This window comes from Diceros bicornis, chromosome 38, assembly GCF_020826845.1.
Source record: "Diceros bicornis minor isolate mBicDic1 chromosome 38, mDicBic1.mat.cur, whole genome shotgun sequence".
Classification (NCBI taxonomy): Eukaryota; Metazoa; Chordata; class Mammalia; order Perissodactyla; family Rhinocerotidae; genus Diceros; species Diceros bicornis.
This window is the reverse complement of record NC_080777.1, coordinates 2,189,496-2,212,361: the sequence shown is the minus strand read 5'-3', so window position 1 is coordinate 2,212,361 and position 22,866 is coordinate 2,189,496. Positions and strand designations below refer to the sequence as shown.

The 22,866-nt window shown below is 35.4% G+C and overlaps 1 protein-coding gene across 12 annotated transcripts in view; it reads right to left on the bottom strand.

The window, feature by feature from the left end:
- Window positions 1–252: 252 nt before the first annotated feature.
- The window catches only part of CEP170 (centrosomal protein 170), a 134,830-nt gene continuing 112,216 nt past the window's right edge, over window positions 253–22,866 (bottom strand). For 8 of the 12 annotated variants that reach the window (XM_058533533.1, XM_058533532.1, XM_058533539.1 and 5 more), the window contains 6 exons: window positions 18,905–19,082; window positions 16,705–16,875; window positions 12,583–12,671; window positions 4,958–5,051; window positions 4,180–4,231; window positions 253–2,594 (listed from right to left, as the gene is read on the bottom strand). In XM_058533533.1, the coding sequence (XP_058389516.1) occupies window positions 2,305–2,594; window positions 4,180–4,231; window positions 4,958–5,051; window positions 12,583–12,671; window positions 16,705–16,875; window positions 18,905–19,082 (874 nt within the window). In that variant the 3' untranslated portion in view covers window positions 253–2,304. The remainder of the gene's footprint in view (window positions 2,595–4,179; window positions 4,232–4,957; window positions 5,052–12,582; window positions 12,672–16,704; window positions 16,876–18,904; window positions 19,083–22,866) is intronic. The other 4 variants (XM_058533537.1, XM_058533542.1, XM_058533540.1 and 1 more) reach the window with 3 other exon arrangements.

Sequence of the window (22,866 nt, the reverse complement as noted above, 5' to 3'; positions counted from 1 at the left end):
AAAAGAAATGCTGTGTGTGTGCACATCACATCAGAGTATTAAGCTAAGAGAATTATATTTACTATAATTTGCCCTGGAAAATATTTTCTTCTTTAGTCAAAATAGTATAAAATTTCACAATTATCATATATTAATTAGAACTAAAGGATTCTTTCTTTTGCTAAGCCTTGGAAAAGGGTATATAGATAGTTATTTGGTAAACTGATGAAGTTCTAGCAATCCAAATGGTAGAAGAAATAAAATGTACAATCATTGTATGAAGTTCCAGAAACACTTTATTTAAAAATGGAGTTGTAAATGCATAACAAAATAACATAAGTAATAAATGTAACAAAAATAAATAAGGAGAATAATGTATTCATACAAAATAAAAATAACATAGTAAAAGGCCAAATGTTTATAATTGAACGAAACTGTGTAAACACTTAAAGGATAATGTAAGTAGAGTAGATGCTAGTATCTTCCTCAACAACTCCTTACCTTCTACTTCCATGTGGATACAATCAGTACCCAAACATTAACTAAAAGAGGGAACAATGGTGATTGTTTTGTTTGACTTTTTCTTGAAATGGACTGACCCTGTTTTAATGTTATCATTTATTCTTTCAAAGCATCTGTATCTTTCCATTCATATTCTTCAAAACCTTTTTTCACTCTTCCTTTATTAGACAGAACGGGGAATTTAGCTTTACAGGGAGAATAGTTCATTTACCCTTTTTTTTTTTAATTTAAAGAAAAATATGAGATCCATTATACAACAGACATTTGTTTTTACATCTCTACAAAAAGATTTTTTTGCATCTTATTAACTGGCCCAACAGTACAGGATTTTTAAAAGTCCTGTAAAGTTTTGAAATGTACAGAGTTAGTTTGTTTCTTAAAACAAATGTAGCACAGGAATATTGCTGCCATATTAAAGACCATTTCACAAAAGTTGCAAAGGTTGCAGTTTTAACCCTTATGAGACTGATGGGGTCAAGGGGAAAATCCAAGTCTACTAATAATATTTAACTGAATTAAGATTCACTCAAATTATAGTGTTCTGGAAACACAAAGATAAATTACTTTCCTTTTAAACTTATCCAAAGTGAACTTACTGGAAAGAGAAAAAAGTTTATAGAAGATATTTTTCATAGGCTTCCTGTTTAGTAGCAGAGGCCAGAGCCTCTGTCGCTCTCGTCCTGCAGGGTCTTCATACATGTCTAAGACTGAGACAGGATTTACTATCGGGTGCTACAGGGAAACACACAGAAGCAACTCATGGCTTAGGAGCAAAACTATCAACTAATCTTATGACTACTGGTTCTCCAAGTCTCCTAATGAGGAAAATTTTAACTTCATGATCATTTCAAGGGAAATTTTTTTTCAATTGTCACATATAAACTTGGTAACACAGGACCAATATACATGTTCTTAGTTTTAAAAATATACTCCACCTAAACTGTCTAGTTTAGCCTTTCTAGTTATCATCTGCGCTAAAATGAGAGGCAAAATCTTACTTCCATTAAAAAAAAAACTGGAAAAAAGTGCCAAATTGATCTTTTCAAAAGTGGAGTAAAACACTGTGGGGTTAAAACAAATACAGTATTATCAATCTCCTATGTACAAAAAAAGACGGTTAGTCCTTACTGATATATAGATATGTCACCTACCACTCCCAGCAAATCTTAGTGCAAACATAATAGTTCTCTCCGTAAACCCCAAGACAATTTACGTAGCAACGAAGTCATAGAAATCACATATATGTTGGAAAATTTTAGAACACAAGAATGACTGTTTCAAAGGTCAGTTTGACTGTGGAGAGTCATACATCACTGTATCCAGTGGTCATGAATACTAATATAAATCCTATTATTAAGAAGCAAATGTAAGCATTTAACAAATCTGTACAGATGAAGAGGAAGTCCATTTCAGGGAGCAGCTTGGCACAGGAGACATGGGGGTCAGAAAAGTTGGGTATTTAGTTTGCTTGTAGGTCACAGCATGGCTTAAAGAAAAAAAAAAAAGATCTATGAAGGGAAAGGATGCAATTATATAATTCAATTTGAAAATCATAAAACCACAAAAGGCGAGACTGCCACAATCTGCTTTTTCCTATATGTGCATCAAGTGGTTATCTAAATGGCTTAAAAGATTAATGTGACACCACATTACAGGTAAAAAATAAATAAATAAAATTAAGAAGACAGAGATAACAAGATTGTAGTTGACCAAGCTGTCTTGTTTTGTGTAAGTCAACACTATGCTGCTTCCAATACTCCTAGTCATTCCACAGGCATTTACTTTTCAACAATCAAGAGAAAGTCATTCATGTACTGTCACATCCTCCTCTTCCCCATCAGGGTTGAACCTATTGAAATGTATACTGAAATCAGCCTCAGACTCGGCATTCTCAAACTCCGCTGAGACAGAGACAGCGGCAGGATGCAGAACCCTAGCTTCTGGCTGGCAAAGTGTCGGTGTCTGACCCGGGCTGCTGTGGTTATTCACGGGGCTGGACTTCTGTTTTGGTGGAGACGGCAAGATAGCACTGGGAAATCCCATGTTGTTCAGGGCCTCCAAAGTCCCATCCGGGTCAATCATAGCATTGATGGCTGGAGGAAAAAAAGGAGTGGGGGAAAAAGATATAATTGTAGGTGCAGTTAAGTCTGAATATGAACATTGCTTATGATTTGGATAATATTTCAACCACTGATGCTTATGTGAGCTTAAATTTGTCTAATCCTTTCTATACTGTATCTAAAACCTGACTTTCAATAATTCTGCGGCTGATCTATGTTGTAGATTGTACAGACCTGAATGCTTTCTCTGGTTCCTTGCGTACATCTACTTTTGGGCATTTCAGAGTCTGTTGGAGGACTGGGATTTGGAATTGTGGAATTTAGGAAAGATTTTTTTGAAATTTGCTTTCATCATTGTGAGTGGATAGTGACAATACTGGTTATGATTTTAATAAACACTCCTAGCCACATTTATCACTCCGATAATTGGGGATTAGTTGCTAAGATGGGTTTCAGAGTAACCTGAAGGGCGGGGAGGCCGGAAGAATACCAGCACACTTTGCATGCTACCACCACAGGCTGCCCTTCATCCTGTGAGAGTGCCAGAACATCAGCTGTGTGCAAGGGTGTATGCACCACTGAGCCATGAGGACGCCCCGGGGCCTAGACACTAACATCCCATGGCAGCCCGTCAGGCCAACCAGACCCTGCTACCTCCACGGGAGGGGCCCGTTCAAGAGCAGCTTTCAACCCTTGAGTGGATGAGGGAAGATCTCAAGCAATGAGGAGCTGGAGACAGAAATACCACAGATATAAGAATCACTTAAGAGGTCCTTTTAAAAGTATACCCCCATTCTACCAGCTAACAATCACCATGTTGGCAAGCCACTTTTACTCATGGGGTACATCATAACCCTTAGGTGTGCTGAGGCTAAACACAGGTTAAGAATCACTCAGCTAGGAACAACATATTATGCCTATAATAATTCAATCAATAAAGAATTATTGATTAGCAGTTGACTAGAATTAGCAGTTGACTCTGGAATCAGCTTGCCATACCACTGGGAACTTCTAGGTCAAGGCAACGCATACGTAGTATGCGTTAGTGCATGATTAAGATCCGACACATTCCAAAACAAAGACCATGTCAAAGTTTAGGAGGCAAACAGAGTCTCCTTCATTTTCTTCTCTCCCTCCTCTTCTGGTCCCTATGGCCAATATGCACTCATCTCTTGTGGTCCATCCAAACAACTATTATTTATATTAGAACAAGTTCATTTCAGTTATATCACAAATATAATTTAAGAACTATCAAATCAAATAAATAATGCTAATTGCCCATAAGCATTTTCAGCTGCATACATACATTTTAATACTTTACATATTTTTCATATATTAGTATTTATATATATAAAAGATAATATACATAATACTGCGAATTAGTTTATAACATCTAGCCTATATGCCCAAGATTTCACTTTATTATATTTTTAATTATCTATATCAGGTTTTAAAACTTCCTTTTTATGAGTAATTTGGATATGCAGAACTCTATATTTTTATCCATATGTCATTACATTTAATCAAATAGTGTTCTAATAATATTTTAGAAATACTACTTAGAGTGTACTTGTCCTAAACTGTTAGCTCTTTATACTTAATTCAGTAGTAAATTTACCTTGTAGCTGCTTTTCCACTCTTTTTAGCTCCTGTAAGATAGAAGAAATCTCCTGTGGGGAAAGCAATGACAAAAATTAGCTTACTTGAACCAAAACATTTTATTTGATAAGCAATGAATCTCACATTCATCTTATTTGGAATACTTAACATTATCTTCACGGCACTACATCTGTAGCAATAGGATATAAAATAATTATGATATTTAGTAAACGATTCAAATTTTAAAATCTTTAATGTTGAAACAGAATTATTTTTTTCAATGAGATAATGATAGAAGATGAAAAGTTCAAGATAATACACTTGTATAAGCAAAGATTTTGAAAAACTTGTATCGATCAACCTTGCAACAAATTTGTAAAAGTGCTCAAGGATTTTCTCTAGAAAAATGTATAAACCGCAACCTTGCTTTAGGATGACTCTCCGAACAATGAAAATCTGTACAAATGAAGTAAATGGAAATGACTTATGTTAACTTATATTTGAGTTGGCTCTTATTTCAAAATTGCCTATTTATAAGGTGTAATTACGATAAGAACAAGAACACACAATAGTGAGAAACATGAAAGGTTCCTCCCTCATACACTCTGCAGCTTTGAAGCAATCAACATTTTAAATCCCAGTGAGAGACAGCTGAAGGCATAAAATTTCCCAGATTTGTGCCTTTATACCTTCTTTTATAAATGTTAATCAACAAACAGTTCAAAAATAGCACATTATTCCCTTAAAATGAAACTCTGCCATTAAAATGTTTTAATAGTAAAGAAAAATCACCATACCATGCTTGAGGTCTTCACAATAGGGACCTCACTTTCAGCTCTTAACTTGCTTTCTATTTCATCCCAGTTCCGATCTTTATCTTTAAACAATATTCTAAAAATCAAAAAACATAAGCATTTTACTTTTCACATTTTAAAGGCCTATCATATCTTTAATGACAATACAAAAACAATACATCTTTTCAAAGCTACACAAGGATAAAGAAACCACTAAACACTACATGAACTGCGAATTAATACTGAGCCAATACTACCAATAAACTCATTTATGTGAGAGATCTATATTAAAAAAGTAACTGACTGGTTATGAATATACCATAAACGCTTTAGTATTTATCTCATTCTTTACTGAAAACCAAATATAAAACAAATATAGATGATGATATAACCCCAAAATTTTAACTAATATTTATAAATAATCATATAACCACCATTTACAATGAAAACATAATTTTGTTTAGCTAGAACAACATACATAGTTAAAACATAAAATAAAATGAAGATGAAAATAAGCTGAATTACACATGAACAACTGTGTTTCTTAAGGCCTCTTTATACAGTCATGTGTTGCTTAATTACGGGCATACGTTCTAAGAAATGCGTTAGGCAATTTTGTCGTTGTGTGAACATCACAGAGTGCACTTACACAAACCTAGATGGTATAGCCTACTACACACCTAAGCGCTATGGTACTAATCTTATGGTACCACTGTCATATATGTGGTCTGTCATTGATCAAAATGTTGTTATGCGGCGCATGCCTGTACAGGAAGAGGCATCTTCTTGATTAAGCAAAGTGTGAACACTATTTTAAAGGTGGAAAATTGGAGTACTTACTGTACTTTTCTTTAAAAATCTTAATTCACGTTAGTATATTTGTATACAATAACCCATTAGGAGTTAAGACACTATGCTTTTGATAAAAGCAATTGCCAATAAAGATAATTATCGTTATGTTAGAAATTAAATTCAAATATATTAACATAAAATAAAGTACCACAAAATTTTGGTTTGTTTTTCAAATGTGGTATCCTTCTCTCCGGAATCCTTCATAATCTACGAGATATGACTCAGCAGTTTCAGACAGATGTAAATACTAGGCACCTTTTCAGTTTCTTCACTGAGTCTGGAAATCTAGTTTAACTGCCTTATATAAACATCAACACTGTACAAGTAACTAAATTATTACTATTGGAAGCCGATCAGTATTTAAGGAGTAAACTAAACTACATTCTTCCTTGTATTTCTTCAAAGACAAATATGTCAGCTTCAACTTTTTGAAAAACATGAAATTCATCAATATCCAATCAAGTCTGGAACATCTACAATTACACATAACCATGCTTAAAAAGACAATAATGGGTCTAGAATCTAAAAATAATCTTCTGATTTACTGTTGAATTTCCTAAACCCAAGAGACTAAACATCTTTGACAGCCATGTGAGAGCTGTTGTCCTAGTGACTGTGATATTAAGGCATAAGTAAATTATTATGTGCTCTGTAAGAGAGTCCTTTAGTATTAGGATTGGTGGAAGTAAGAAAGCAACGACTACTGCATGGACCAACTCAGAACTACAACAGACTCATACAATACAGGGACTCTGCGCTTGGCCACATGGTGCCGAAGATTCAGTGGATTTTGCCAGAAGATGGTTACTGGGTATAATGCTCGTGCTTTTCAAATTGTTAAACCATATATATTTCACTTTTGGTGAAAATGGCTTAGAATGGTCACCTGAGGTTCTTGACTCACACACAAAAAAAGGTCTCCAAAGTTCTAAGCCACTGAAGGGATAAAAATGTTTAAGATAACTTGTAAATATTGTGGTACATATTTAAGAAGCCAAACTTATCATTTTGGCTTTACAAAGTGAACTCTAATACAATATTTAAATACTAAGGAAGCAGAAAACTATATCAAGAAATTACTTTAGGCCAGGCCATAATGGTTAGACCTTAACTGTTTTTGTGCAAAGGTCATTATGGATCTTGCAGGAAAAAATCATAGTTTTCAAATGATCCTCATCTTACGTTACAGATTCAAAACACTAGTTAGACTAAATGTCAGCATGCAAACATTAAATTCTAAAGCTAATTTAATTCAATAATTTATCTATTAAGCTAAAAATCCTTTTTGATAAAGCAATTGGTTTTAGGAAGAGTCCTAGGCTCATATTCTACGTCCTCCACAATCTATTCTCTAGCACTATGCCTCAATACATGCAAATTGGGGGCTGCAAACTGGTAGTCCACCAACGCAGGGCCATGTTATACAACTTGAGGGGGCACTTTCACATGGAATACAGTCATGTGTCATTTAACGACAGGGATACGTTCTGAGAAACGCGTCATTAGGCAACTTCATCTTTGTGCGAATGTCATAGAGTGTACTGAATGGGAACAAACTTGCCACCCCAAAATGTGTCTCTTTAACATGACGATTATTTTAGGCTGATTATTTTTAAGAAACAAAGGAGTCAGAAAGTTTTTCTTGTTACCGCCCTCTTAACTGCCTAAGAGTTCAGATAAAAAACCCACCTGAGAAAGTGAGCATAACCTTAGCATAAAATGAACTAGGGGGTAGACAGGGAGGAACCCAGAAAAGCCTGTTTGTTGGGCTCCCCTCTGTGTTCTTCTGTTTTTGTGTGGACAAACACACGCTTGATTTCCAAATGTTTGCTCCTTTTCACCTACCTGTGAATTGCCTTCCTTCCCTTTGAAGTCCCTGACTCTCCCCAACCCCAACATTTTCTTTTGTCTTTGGCTGAGGATGGTATTTCAGGTGAGGGCTTCAGCCATTCTGGCAAGTTACTCGGTTTTCCTGGGTTTCTCCCATGTTATTAAACTTTTGTTCGTTTTTCTCCTGTTAATCTGTCTCATGTCAATTTAATTCTCAGACCAGCCAGAAGAACCTAAAAGGGTAGAGGAAAATTTTTTCCTTCCCTGTAGTACTTACACAAACCTAGATGGTATAGCCTACTACAACTAGGCTATATGGTACTAATTTTATGGGACCACCATTTTGCGTGTGTGCCGTTGTTGACTGAAACTTCATTATGCCGTGCACGTGCACGACTATACAACGAGAATGCCGCAAAACAGTTCTTGTATAAATATTTTTAATTGAGTCTACAGAAAGTATTAGAACAATTTAAATAGGTGTACCTGTGGACAGGCCCAGGCAGGCATCTGAGTTTAGAACTCCAGGCACAAAGCTTAAAGACCAGTCATTCCCCAGACTATCCTGGTCCTTTCCATGCTAAAGGCTCAGGCCTCTACCCCTTAGATTTGCGTATCAAAAATTAGACCTACCTTTGAATATTACCTCCTCCACAAAGCCTTTCCTGAGAGTCCTGGGTGAAAACGACTCTTCCTCTGCTTTTACCTCTAACTGGGCAATAATCTATCACATGACATTCTGTACAACAGTTAATTGTATACGTGCTTCACCTTGCCAACCAGATTTCAAACTCTACAATAGTAAGGATGATTTATTTTCCCTGTTATCTTCCACAGAGCCTGCCATAGTGCTTTACACTTAGTAAAACTCAATGCTCAAACTGAAGGCAGCAAAATAACATCAAACAAACTCTACTGAGGTATTTTCACATCTATTTTTTTTAACTTTCTAAATTCTGTCAAATTTCTGAGACAGCAAAATCAATTAATCAATCAACCAATAAATCAATGTGTTTTTTGGTCTCAATTGTAATTAGATGTTAAAGCTACAAGAAATATTTTTCTTTGGAGGAAACTAGGAATGAAATTCAGTGCAGGCTGAGAAAGATATTCTGTGGTAAGGTACAGTCAACAGGAAGAGAGAATGGTACAAGGCAGGTACTCTACGAAAATCTGCTGAATGAGGGAATGAATGAATGAGTGGATAAGGATCCAGTTACTGGGGAAGGAGGACTTGTATTTCAGTAGGTGGGATGAAATAACATGGGATCCTCATTTATAGGTAAGGAGACCTCCAGGTTTTCCAGTTGGCAGGTCACACGACTACATGACGAGATTTACACGGTATCTTTATAGATATCACTGGCATATCAAGAGGACATATATTTGATGTATTAGCTTTTTATGATAAAGTCCAAACTCCTTAACAAATTCTGCCTGAATTGATCCTTCCTTATCTCTCTAGTGTCATCTCTCTTCATCCTCTAGCCCTCTCACTTCACCCAGTTTTTGACTAATGCTATGTAAAATGTAGCTATATAGATTATCCTTCTAAATTTACTGGAAGATAAAGCAACTTGCTCTTACAGTAGCTTAAAACATATTTAAAATGGTTGTTTTTTAAGAACACCAATACAATATTTTAAAAAGATACTTTTGAAATAGTTTTTGAAAAATATTATCTAAATGACTTCTCTTATACTAGATAGTTAGGCTTATAATTCAATAAAAATGTGCAATGTGTTTTTACCATGATTACTGATATTCATCAAACACTGATTAAATGTATTATTTCAACATATAAGCGATATAAAATTATATTTGTGTGGAATATTACAATTCACAAACCATATTTGGACCTGGTTTCATTATATTTTAAAATTTTAATTATGGGAATTAGAAATAAATTAAGCTATAGCATCAATGAGTTTCAGAGGTATTTTTATATAAAGTCACCTTGAGCCTTCTTTTATACCTGGAGTCCATATCTTGATATTCCTAAAACATATACCAGACTTTCTCCTCACTTTATTGCCTTCTAGAAGAATTAATTTAAATTCTCCTATGTTAAAAAGAATAATGTAATCTACAATGTCTTGTCCTATTTCTAATTTAAAAAATTTTTTTAACCAAAGTAATACAGAATATGGTTAAAAAATATAAATATTTCATAAAAATTTACATATCTATTACATACACGCACATATTTTTTCCCTCCAGGTTCATTTATACAAATGAGCTCATAATATATTTACTCTTCTACACCTTGGTCTTTCCACTTAATGATATCTTTACTTTTTCAAAAGAATATCAGTGAAGTACATCAACAGCCTCTTCAAATTTGGTGGGAATAGAAGGCATACTGCCTTAACACTTAAAAAGCAACTGAATGTTTGGATTTTCTTAATCAGCATCTTGTACATATAACTAATTTTAAAAGTTATTTTAATGACTACAATTATGTTGCCATCCATTATTTTTTCAAGATAATTTACCCTTATCAATTCTCACGTATTCCTATGAGTTTCCTACAGAATAATAATTTAATATAACATAATTAATAGAATACAGCATATTCTAGGCACTTTACCATTAGACAGAGACCCCGGCCCCTATGGAATTCACATTCTAGCTCATTTATCTGAGCCAAGTCAGCTTGTATTAAGTTAGCCCTTCCTGCTACCTACATGTGATTTGTCTTAATTTCATTATTGTGCTTTAATATTATCCGTATTTTACTATTCACAACTTCTATTCCATCTAAGCCCAATCACCCTTTTTCCTTTTTCTTAGTATTAAAATCACTAGTTACAGAGAATAAATAAAAAGTATAACAATATAATTTCATTGGATCCTTACTAAATTAAAAAATGTATACATTTTAAGGTTTGTAATTGATTTTTAGAGAAATCACATTAGTTTCATGCTTTTTATAAAAATCACATTTTATACTTTCTGGTTGGGCTTAGAAATGTGTCCACTGTTTTCCTTTCAATCACCCTTAGTGACCGCATCATTGGCACTCTAATACCATCCCAGGTGGGGACTGTCTGTGTCCCTTTAATGACCACATCACTCCTGAGTCTGCTGATCCCGTCTTCTCTCACACTAAGAGGGCTCTCCTCCACAGGACAACCTACCCTCCTGTGATCTGCTAACACAGCACGTAGCCAGGGACAAAGGCAGTCCACCCTTCCCTGGGGTAAAAAAGCCCAACTGAAATTTGCAGGAGAAAAAATGTACACTTAATCAATTAGTTATTACACGTGAATTAACAAACCAGGAGGCCCCAACCACATGCCTATTACTAACATCCGGAGTCACGCCTCAAGTTTGGCTCAAGTACTCAATGTCGTTGAAGGTGATACATAACTGTCATCATTTTGAATTTAATTTCACTAAACGTATATTCTAGAACTAGGGCATTATGGAAAGATTATTGACCAAAGGAGTAAATAAATGAAATAAACATTGATTAAAAGAATCTTACATGGGAATGAAGTCTCCAAATTCAGTCACTGATTGAATGACTTTTGACTGCATATTATTTGTCCAGCACTGTTCTGATGCCCTCACAATTAAGTGCAGAAGGCAGGCACGTAAGCAGTTAATTACAATTCAGTGTGATAAGCATAAGGGAAATACAGGATGCGATACTGCGGGCGCCCAGAGCAAGAGCATTTGAGGAAATTCTGAGAAGCGTTCTTAGAGAAACTACCACGCAATTTAAGTCCTGAAGGACGGGGAGAGGTGTCAGATAGTGGACAACTAGGTCACGTGAGAGGGCTAGGGGATGATGAGAGATGACACTGGACATACTTCATGGCAGGGAACTGAGAAATAGAGTTCAATATGACATAGTCCCTGTACACAAGGTGCAGGCTAGTGAAGGGGTCAGACAATGAAAAATTACTATAACTCAACGGAAATAAATAGCAAAGGAATTAGAAAACCTAGTTTTCCACTGTCTAAAGCCTTTTTACATAAATTTTCTGAGTCTTACGACAGTACACATGCTGTCCTCTCTACTGATGAGGAAGATGAAACTAGATTAAAGTTTAACGTCTTATAGAAGAAGCCCCAGGGGCTAGCCCAGTGGCATAGTGGTTACGTTCACGTGCTCCACTTCAGTGGCTCAGGGTTCGTGGGTTTAGATCCCAGGTGCAGACCCACACACCACTCATCAAGCCATGCTGTGGCTGCATCCCACATACAGAAAATAGAGGAAGACTGGCACAGGTGTTAGCTCAGTGACAATCTCCCTCAAGCAAAAAGAGGAAGATTGGCAATAGATGTTAGCTCAGGGCCAATCTTCCTCACCAAAAAAAAAAAAAAAAGCAGCCCCAAAAGTCTCTTAATTTAAAATATTTACTATTATTTTGTGGAAAAGCAAACTGTTTCCGGTTATTAATAAAACTAATCTAAGTTATTATAGCTGTTAGCTCTCAAATATAAAGGGACTGATTATCTGGGGCTTTTGTCTCTCTTTTTGTCCCCTCCTTGCTATCTAGCACACGGCTACTACTTACACCTAAAAAGGAAGGAATACAGTAGTGGCAGCAGTAAGATTCAGTACCACTGACTTCACTACTTCCTAACAGCTGTGATAGCAGGCTTGCAAGAATTGGAAGAGGCGACTGTCAAGAATATAAGCAAGGAGGGGCCAGCCCAGTGGCGCAAGCAGTTAAGTGTGCGCTCTCCGCTGCGGCGGCCTGGGGATCACGGGTTCGGATCCCGGGCGTGCACCGACGCACTGTTTGTCAGCCATGCTGTGGCGGCGTCCCATACAAAGTGGAGGAAGATGGGCGCAGATGTTAGCCCAGGGCCAGTCTTCCTCAGCAAAAAAAGAGGAGAATTGGCAGATGTTATTTAGCACAGGGCTGATCTTCTTACAAAAAAAAAAAAAAAAGAATATAAGCAAGGAGGTTTGAGTAACAAAACAGTACCTGATCTTTCCAGCTGTTTTATCTATCGACTGTCTTATCTTCCTAGAGAACTGAAAGACGGATGACAGCAGCAGGTTATCTCCCATGACCTGAAACATCCAAAGAAAAAGGAGACATTGAAATATCAACACTGGATGTATAACCACCAAGAACACTAGTTAGTTACAACTCACTACATTTAGGGGCATTTGGTATTTATGCTAATTTTAATAAAAGACCAATGAAGAATGTAATTAGAGTAATGTGTAACTAAATTGAGAAAGAAATAAATATCAACAAAGGAGTTCCTTTTTGTTAAATAACTTGTCAAGTTTCCATATTATTTTGGTCATATCACTTACAGAAAATAATCCATATTATCTTATCATCAATTACTATCATGTTCCTGTCTCTCATGCTTCCAAGTCAAATTATCATAAAACAAAAAATATAAATAATTTAGAATACTAAGTTTATTATCTATTCTTTCACCAAATAATATGCATATAGAGATCAAGAAGCTTACAATCCTAGCTCTCCAGGGCAGGGTCTAGCGGGAGAGATAATTTTTAAAAATTTACTCAACATAATAATTTTTTATGATGGGGGTTGGTACCACCCCAGTTGAAATTCATGGGCAAAACCAGGGGCTAGCAAACTTCTTCTGTAAAAGGCCAGAGAAAGAAGATTTTAGGCCATATGGTCTCTGTCACAACTACTCAACTCTCTCATTGTAGCAAAAGTAGCTATAGATAAGATGCAAACTAGGGGGCATGGCTGTGCTGTAATAAACCTTTATTTACAAAAACAGGTGGCAGGCTGGATTTGGCCTGTAAGCTGGAGTTTGCCAAGGGCTAAATCATGAACAACACAGCTAGTGTAGAACACTAGAAAAAAGACTGAACTTGGGGCTGGATGTGGTTTCAAAATCAGCTCATTACATTGTCAGAACTGTACCCGGACTCCGTAAGAAAATGCAGAAAATAAAATATGGCCTTGGACGTTAAGAAGCTTTAAAGGCCAGTGGGAGACATAATAGTAATACATGGGAAATACCACTAAATGTTTTATGAAAAACAATGTAAGTAAGTACTAAATTTTGTGATTCAGTGTTGCACAATTCTAACCAAAGAGAGTTCAGTGAGGGGTGGCATAAAGAAAGAAAGCATCACAGAAAACAGAATTTACGAATGACAAGGATTTGAATTTAGTAGGGTATCAATAAAAGGTTACTTAAGATGTGGAAAGCAAGATAAAGACAATGAAAGGATACGTAAGCATAATGATATTCTGTGAGCCATGATGAAACAAGTCTAGTAAGAGTGGGAGACATATATTAATTAGGAAGGAGTGAGAAAGGGCAGGACAGTCTAAGGAAAGATTATAACACAGAAAAGGATATCTTTGTCCTAACCGATAAAGTGTACTTCAGTGTCACAATGTATTAAAAAATTTTCTGATATCAACTTTGAAATAACTATAAATCTAGATATTTCCATTCTCTTTAAAAACATAAACTACGTAGTTTTATTACATTCAGAGGAATTTATCTTCTTAGACCTCAGGACAGAATGAGTATAGATAAGACTAGTGGATGGGACCTCTTCCTGATACCAAGAACAACAAATGCACCACCAGGCCAGGCCAGACAGAGTGTGTTGTAAAACCATCCAGCATATTGCAACTAGGGAGCTAGCTACCTGCTTTTCCAGCAGATAGATTTTTTCCTACTCAGTATAACTGCAAACATATATGTTCTTACATACGAACTCTTAGCTCCTGTTCCTTAAATCCAGAGATACACAAATGCCAACTTGTGATTAAACCCTTCTTGTTAACTGCTCCTTTCTATATTCTCCTTCTACCCAGCCCCCAAGCCTGTACCTGAACCACCTCTGTGTGTCCTTCCTCAATTAGCTCTTTCCACAGTGCTATTTGAAATAACCATTTTTTGGTGAATAAACACCTTTTTATTCTTAATTTTTTCCCAAACTCATTTCATCTACTTTCCATGACCATAAACCTTTTCAATAAACCTCTCTTTCCCTGATTTCTCACTGCAACATTTATTTTTTTAAATGACAATTTAATAATTTATATCCACATTGGGTCTCAGGTACACAGAATTAATCATAATTCTTGATTCCTGACACACATCACTGGTCCAACCTGGACCACTTTCTCTTTCTTTCTCTTTAATAATGTAATGAGCACTTGTGAATCTACCACCCCAAACGAAAGCTAGGACCTAACAATAACCAGTGTGAGAGAATAGATGTTGTTCAAAACATTCACTCCCTCCAGAGTCTCCATTAAGGACACTTCTCTCCCCCTGCCTTTGGCCTCAGCCATGTGACTTGCTTTCAACAATGAGATGTTAGCAGACACGACACAGCAAAGACCTGAAATGTGCTTGCATGGTAGCGCTTGCTCTCTTGTGTTTATGATATAACCAGGACAAGAACAAGCCCTAGCGGGCCGGCCCCGTGGCTTAGCGGTTAAGTGCGCGCACTCTGCTACTGGCGGCCTGGGTTCGGATCCTGGGCGCGCACCGATGCACCACTTGTCCGGCCATGCTGAGGCCACGTCCCACATACAGCAACTAGAAGGATGTGCAACTATGACATACAACTATCTACTGGGGCTTTCGGGACAAAAAGGAGGAGGATTGGCAATAGATGTTAGCTCAGAGCTGGTCTTCCTCAGCAAAAAGAGGAGGATTAGCATGGATGTTAGCTCAGGGCTGATCTTCCTCACAAAAAAAGAAAAGTATATATGTATATATACACTAAGAACAAGCCCTAGCTAGCTCACTGGTCCAAGCACTTTCACAGACACATGGAGCAAACCTGGACCCAACCTACAACTTTTAATCGTCCAGTTGAGCAGTACCAGTTAACCCACAGGTGTGTGACAAATAAACGCTTATTGCTCTACGCCAGTGAGATTTTTGTGGTCTGTTATGGAGAAACAGGTGACTGATATAATCTACCTTTAGTCATCTGAGTTCCCCAACCCCATCTCCCTGCCTCACTCCACCCAAGGTAAACAACATCCTCAACCCCACTCATGGTTCCCTCGCCTTCCTCCTTACATCATTTGTTAGATCTACTTCTGTCCTAAGGGTATACTTTCATTTTTAAAACTGATGACAGAGAACCACATTATATATACTCTTTTGAGAACTGTTTTTTTATCTTAATTATTTTTTAATGTAATATTGCTAAAACTCATCCATATTGTTGTATATTGCTATAGTTCATTTGTTTTGATTACTCTATAATTGTTCAATTTGTGAACATACCAGTTTATACATTCACTTTTCCGCTGGTAGAAACACTTAGATTGATTCCAACTTTTTGTTATTATACACAATGCTACTATAAATATTTTTGGCATGGCTTCTGTTGTCAATGGGAACGGGTTTCTTTTGGGCATATACTAGCAGTAAAACTGCTAGATCTGTGATATGCTTATGTTCAACTTTAAGAAATAAGGTCAAACTGTTTTCCACAGTGATTGCACCAATTTAACTTCAACCAACAACAATAATGTCTCCACATCTTCTCCAACACTTAATATTTTAAGACTTTTTAATTTGTTGCCAATTGAATTTATATAAAATAATCTCATTGTAGCCTTAAAATGTATTTCTCTTTACGCTCATGAAGTTGAACATCTCTTCATATTTTGTAGGCCTTAGGTATTTTCAGTAAAACGCTATTCATGTTTTATGCAAATTTTTCTATTGGGCTGTTTTTACCTTTTTAATTAATTGGTAGGAGTTCTTTATATATCCTGTGTACTAATTCTCTGTTGGCTGTATGTTTTGCAAAAGTCCTTTAATATACTTAAATTTATCAATCTTTTATTTTCAAGTCAAAACTTTTTTTGTCTTTTAAGAAATCATTCCCTAGTACAATGTTGAAAGTTATTTACCTATATTTTATGAAAAATTTTAAGTTTTGCTTTCATCCTCATTTGGAGTTAATTATTTGTATATGATGTGATACCTGGATGAAATTTCATTCTACCCATGAGGACGAGCACTTCTTTCCCAGCTCTCTTTACTAACAGTTCCTCCCTTCCCCACTGATGGGATGTGCCTCCTCTGCCATCTGTTAAGGTCTGTGGCTTACTTACCTCATCCCTGCTCCATGTTCTCCGCCTCGTAATCGTTAAGTGATCAGGAGGCTCTGTGGGTTGAGGTCTTGGGTCACTAGACCGACAGTTGTTTCCTTCTGGTGTTTTAGAATGGACTAATGGAGGGATCTTTCGGAAGTTGAGGCTTTCATCAAAAACACGATCCACCAACTAATAGGACCAAAGCAAACCCTTATGAGAATAGAGTAATTTGGAAAAGTACAGATACTGGCATTAAAATTTTTATGATTAGACAGAAGTTATTCCACTCTGAGGTAGTAACAGAAGCATGATATCTTCAATAAACCAATTACTCTTTCTTTTTATAAGTACTTCAAAGGTGTCTGTTTTATAAAATAGATGTTCACCTACATAGATTTTATTTTCAAAATCCAAAATATATAGGTATATTAAATTCGATTCTTCCATGGATAAGATTTCCCCCAAATGGAAAACAGATGGTAAATAGAAAAAACTGCACCATGTAGATGGACAAGGAGTTCATTTTACTCACATTGCCTTACTAGTGTAAGATAATATTTCTTTTTCTTTTAGTTTCCTATCTTGTTTTTTCCTCCCCAAATCCAGGTGCCAAATTTCTTCACAGATACATAAACAGCAAATTCCAATTAAGTTTACAAAAGGAAAACACTTTTAAATCCATAAAATAAGTATTTTGGTCTTATTTAAACTTTTAGCAATGCTACAGAAATTACATATCCCAGTCAAAATGATATAGTGCCATCTACAGTACAAATTACACATACAATACAAAGTAACTCAGGTTTACTGAAGAAGGAATAAACTCTAGTATAATATTCAGAAATAAAACAAAAAAGGAAAAATGAAGGTCTATTCAATGAAATGTCTGAATAATTTTACTGGGTCTGAATGAATGTACAATCATGTTAGGTAAAATTTAGTTAGACAGCTGAGAAAATAATATCTTCATCATTCTAAATGTACCATAAGAATTGTGTATGTCTTGCCACCAAGAAGATCCTTTTGTTTTTCACCAATGAGGATGATTTTATATACATTTATAGTTGATCAATATGGTAACAAAACTCTACACAGACTAATGAAACATCATTTACCAAATTAGACAATACATGAAGGGGAAAATAAAACAACCAAAAAATGACCTTTAAAGAACTAGATTATAAAAAGAATATGACAAAAAGCAACTGAAGAAAATATTATTAGCATAGTTTACCGAAATTAAATTTGTCAAAAAGGCTAGCCATTTTTGGCTACTATTGAGAACATTGTTGTATAAAATTAAGGAAGTGGAATCATCAGTATTAGAGAGTGGCCAATTTTTTCTGTAAAGGGCCAAAGAATAAATATTTTAGGCTTTGCAGCCACACAGTCTCTGTGCAACTACTCAGTTCTGACATTGTAACACAAAACAGCCAGACGATAACTAAATAAATGAGTGTGGCTTTGTCCTAGGAAAACTTAGTTCATTTTTTCAAATGCCAATCTTTTGCTTGCATTTCTGCAACAGATTAAGAGACTCAATATGGCCAGAGTACTATTAATTTTATACTCTATGTTAAAGGTACCTTCTAGAGCAATGCTATGCAGATGGTGTCCCCTGGAGTGGGAGAGCAGGAAGCCCGGGTTTGGAAGGGCAATAGTCTATATATGCTAACTTATATCTCAGCGTTTATAGGAATGCTTCAAAACTGAATATATATGTATTTGTGCGTGTGTGTGTATATATGTTTCAATTTTCAAAGCATCCTCGTGTGTATATGTGTGTATGTATTTATCAACAGAATTATTTAAAGCAGTGAAAACTGTAGAATTTTTCTCTTTCTTTGCTATTAGAGATATCTCCTAGTTAACTAGCTATGAAAATACCTTTTTAATTGGAGTATTTTCATAGCCAAACTTTACAGAAACGTTATACAATCATTTATTAAATTTTGGTTTGCTTTTCATATACCATTTATATTCAGATTTTAAGTTAAACTATGCACCAATAATTAGCAAAGTGCTTATTTTGAATAATTTTATAGCTTCATGTTAATAGTAGACCAAATGTTAGCCTTTATTCATTTTGTTACAAAAATATAAATTTGTTAAAGCAAAGTTGGAAAATGCAGAGCTTCATGCACACAGGGAGGGAGGACATAACTAAAATAAACTAAGCAAAAAGCTAAAAGCAAAAGAAATAAAGAAAAGAAAGAACCTTATGCATTTCTCCATGAAGATCTCCTACCTCTTCTCTAGTGTCTATGGCAGAGCCAGGGGTGGTGGCAGCAGTGCTTACTGTGGTACTAGGGGCAGTGCCTGATGAAGTCACTGAATCTATCTCTCCTGCTACATCGTTGATTTCCCGAGCAATGAGAGCAAGATCTTGGCTGATCCTGGTAATAATTTTAGAAAAGAAGTTTAATCTCTTTTAAATAACAGCTCTAGAAACAATCATTTATAATAGAATCAGTTACATAAGTTGTTTATCTAAGTAAAGATTTGTACCCAAAACCTAAGATTCTTTAGAAATGCTATGAACTATTTTGATACTCAAAGTCTTAAACTTTAACTCCAAAAATTAATAAAACTAAATTCCACATAATCTACAAGCTGTCACTTTGAAAAATATATGTTAAACACCCTGAAGTAGTGCTATGCCTTTTAAAAGACACTGTTACTGTTAATGACTATGATAAATATATCACAAGAGTTCTTAAACTTGGGGGTGGTGGGCAGAATTCAAAGAGTCCATGAACTTGGATGAGAAAAAGCAATTACAACTTTATTTTCACTAACCTCCAACTGAAGCTTAGCATTTCTTTGAATTATAAATACAAGCAACAAACAATAGTGGTATTAGCAATCCTGGGGATTTCTGTCACCAACAGAAATCACACTATAGTTGCCACAGGTACCTCCAAACATTTACAGTCATCACTACTTCAAAATTCCCGCAGTCATTAAACCCACAGCAATAACGCTCCATTTGATATGTTAAAGAACTGTATATTACTGTATCACTTTAAAAATATTTTCACAGCTGTATTTCAATATAATTGCATTTCTTTGTAACTCTAAGTATTCTACGTCTATGCATTTAGAAACATTATTCTGAGAAGAGCTCCATAAGCTTCCCCAGATGGCCAAAGGGGTCTACGGTCTCAAGAGGTTAGGAACCCCAACACGGCACTTTACGCTACGCATAGCACTTCATGTAGTACATGTTACGTCATCTGAGGGTCACAAAGCTCGTGCAAGACAGGACCTATCTAACTGAGTGTGAACAGGGACACATTCTCAGAGAAACCGAATGGCTTGCTCAGGACCACACAACTTGAAAGCAGCTAAGTCAGGGCCAGATCCCAGGTTTAGAGCTCATTTCCATAAAGCCATTTACTTGTGTTTTTAGCTGCCTGGAGTGAATAACTAAGTAATTGTTGTCAGTGATAATTAAAGGAGAAAACAGAATTTTTTCCTTACTCCTATTTTTTTAAGAGGGAAAAACTTACAAAATCTACCATCGATATTCTTGTTTTTCTCAAAAAGATTTCAATTCAATGAGACTTGCAAGTTTTCTAAGTTATGCATCTGCTGCACATGAACTCAATTTGGCTACATCCACATGGGAGGTTTTGGAATGACAGAACATTCTTAAAAGTTCACGTGAAAGCTTATGCAACTTTAAAATCCAAAGTGCAAAGTAATACTTTTTTTAACTTATGCAAATTGTGAGACTTACAAGGAATGTGGTAATTGCAGAAAACTTTAACTATAGACCTAAAAAGAGAGGCTAAATTGAAGCTTATGGCCCAACAGAAGCAATCTGTGCTCAATTCCTTTTTTATTTACCAATCCAAAAAGGTAGGAAGAACACCAGTAAATATTTACTGATTCCTTATTATGTGCCAGGCACTGTGTTAGGTCCTAAGGGCTACAATGGTGAAGAAGCAGACAGGGTCTCTGTCCTAAGAAGCTTAGAATAAATGTAATGAGCACCATTACGTTATAAAACAATCAAAACCATCATATTATAATATAATGAGCACCATGATAAAGAAGCTTTATATTCATCAACTCATTTAATTCTCACAACCACTATGACAGATACTAATCATCTTGTTTCACAGATGAGGGGAAAATGAGGCTTAGGAGAGGTTATATGACCATTTTTTGGTTAAGGTCACAAATAGTAAGTGGTGTACCAGATTTTTTTATTATGTCAGGCTACATCTCACATTATCATTCCCAGTATAATTTTTAAAAACTTGTTAACTGTTGATGTAATTCTTCTGAGAAGGGGTTTAAAGTGTTCCCTTAGATAATATATTCAATTCTTGCAATTTCCTGAAATAAAAGAACTAGGACGAGAAACAGAATAACCAAGCTTAATGAGATTAAAAAAAAAAAAAAGGCATTAGCTTATCCAAAAACCTATTTTTTCTTTAAAGTTTTTTATGCAGACATCTGTACAATGAAGCTTCTGATATTTGTAGAAAGCAGTATGAATTAATTAGGAAAAACAGGGACAACAGCAATCTCAACATGTTATACAGTAAAAATTTTTTTAAATGAACAACTCAATGTATATACGACGTATATTGTTCAATCAATAAGCACCCAAAAGGCCTTCTTTTAATTTGCAAGTATGTTGTATATATGCCAGCTGTTTCTCTGCATGGCAATTCTTAAAACTTGACTCAATAATACAGACTATTAAATTAATTTAAATCCACATTGCTTAAAAAATCTCAGCATCCACTAAAACCAGTAGTAGGAATTGTAAAAGGCAAATAAAATTATCAAGAAAAAAACCCCAAAGTTACGAATATCTTCAAGTAGAAATAGCAGATTTATGATTCAATATAGAGTATGAATCTACTCATATAGTTGTTAAATTTAAACTTACAAATTAATTCCATAATGTTTCTAGATTACAATTATTGGAATATTTTATAATAATGTATTTCTTTACATCTTTGGTATCTATGCTCTTTCTTTAAACTTTACCCTTGCTCTTATTCTCAATCTCCGCCCCACCAAATCTGCTAGAGGAGGAAATTCTAAAAGGATACATTTTATTCAGAGTTTTGCAATCCCTCTGCTTCCTTTGCAATACCAATAAAAACTCAAGCCTTCAAATTTGAAAAATTAATAGGTAATTTTCACATTTCATTTTCATTTTCTTTGGGACAATAGTCCAAAGGAAGGAAATACAGATTAAGGGTTAAGTTCTATAACACCGGTTCTAGTTTTCTATCTTCCTGAGTGTCAGTACCAATGATCCAATTGCAAAAATGTTGTAGAAATAAATATGCATTATTTGTAAGAAGGTGGGATAACATGAAGGACATACTTTATGAAGTTTATGGTTTTTTAATGTGAACTACCTCAGTAATATAACTTTCTTATTTAAATCAATTAAAGGTTATCTTTCACTGAAGGGTTGAATACAGGGGGAAAAGGGTATTAATAATAGGCTTTGGGTGGGCCGGCCCCGTGGCTTAGCAGTTAAGTACTCGCGCTCCGCTGCTGGCGGCCAGGGTTTGGATCCTGGGCGTGCACCAACGCACTGCTTCTCCAGCCAAGCTGAGACTGTGTCCCACATACAGCAACTAGAAGGATGTGCAGCTATGACATACAACTACCTACTGGGACTTTGGGGGAAAAAATAAATAAATAAAATTTAAAAAAAAAATAGGCTTTGGGTATACAGGAAGTTTAAACATGCAATATTTGCAAGTGTGATTTAATAACCATAATAGAAAAAAACTAACAGACTTTATTGATTTAAAGTGCCAACCTGAACACTCTTTTAGGTTTTAAATTAATTATAAAAGGATAAAATCTGCTTTATCTTTTTAATAGCATATCAACTTTTGAAAGTTTTTACGTGTAAACAGAGTTCCAAAGGCTATATACATGCAAACATTAGAATGAGGCTATCTCGGATACAACTGGAAACAAGGAACTGATGAACTACTAATACAATAGCTTTAGAATCCTAACACTGAAGCTGCTGACAACAAATCTAACCTCCCGTTACTTTAGCATTGGAGAGGAGATTACAGCTACAACTTGACTCAGCCTTTAAGAAATAATTTAGTCTAGCTTTTAAATGACAAGAGTAATAAAATACAAAATTAGTTTAAGGAGAGACATTAAGGGTCATTCCAGAAA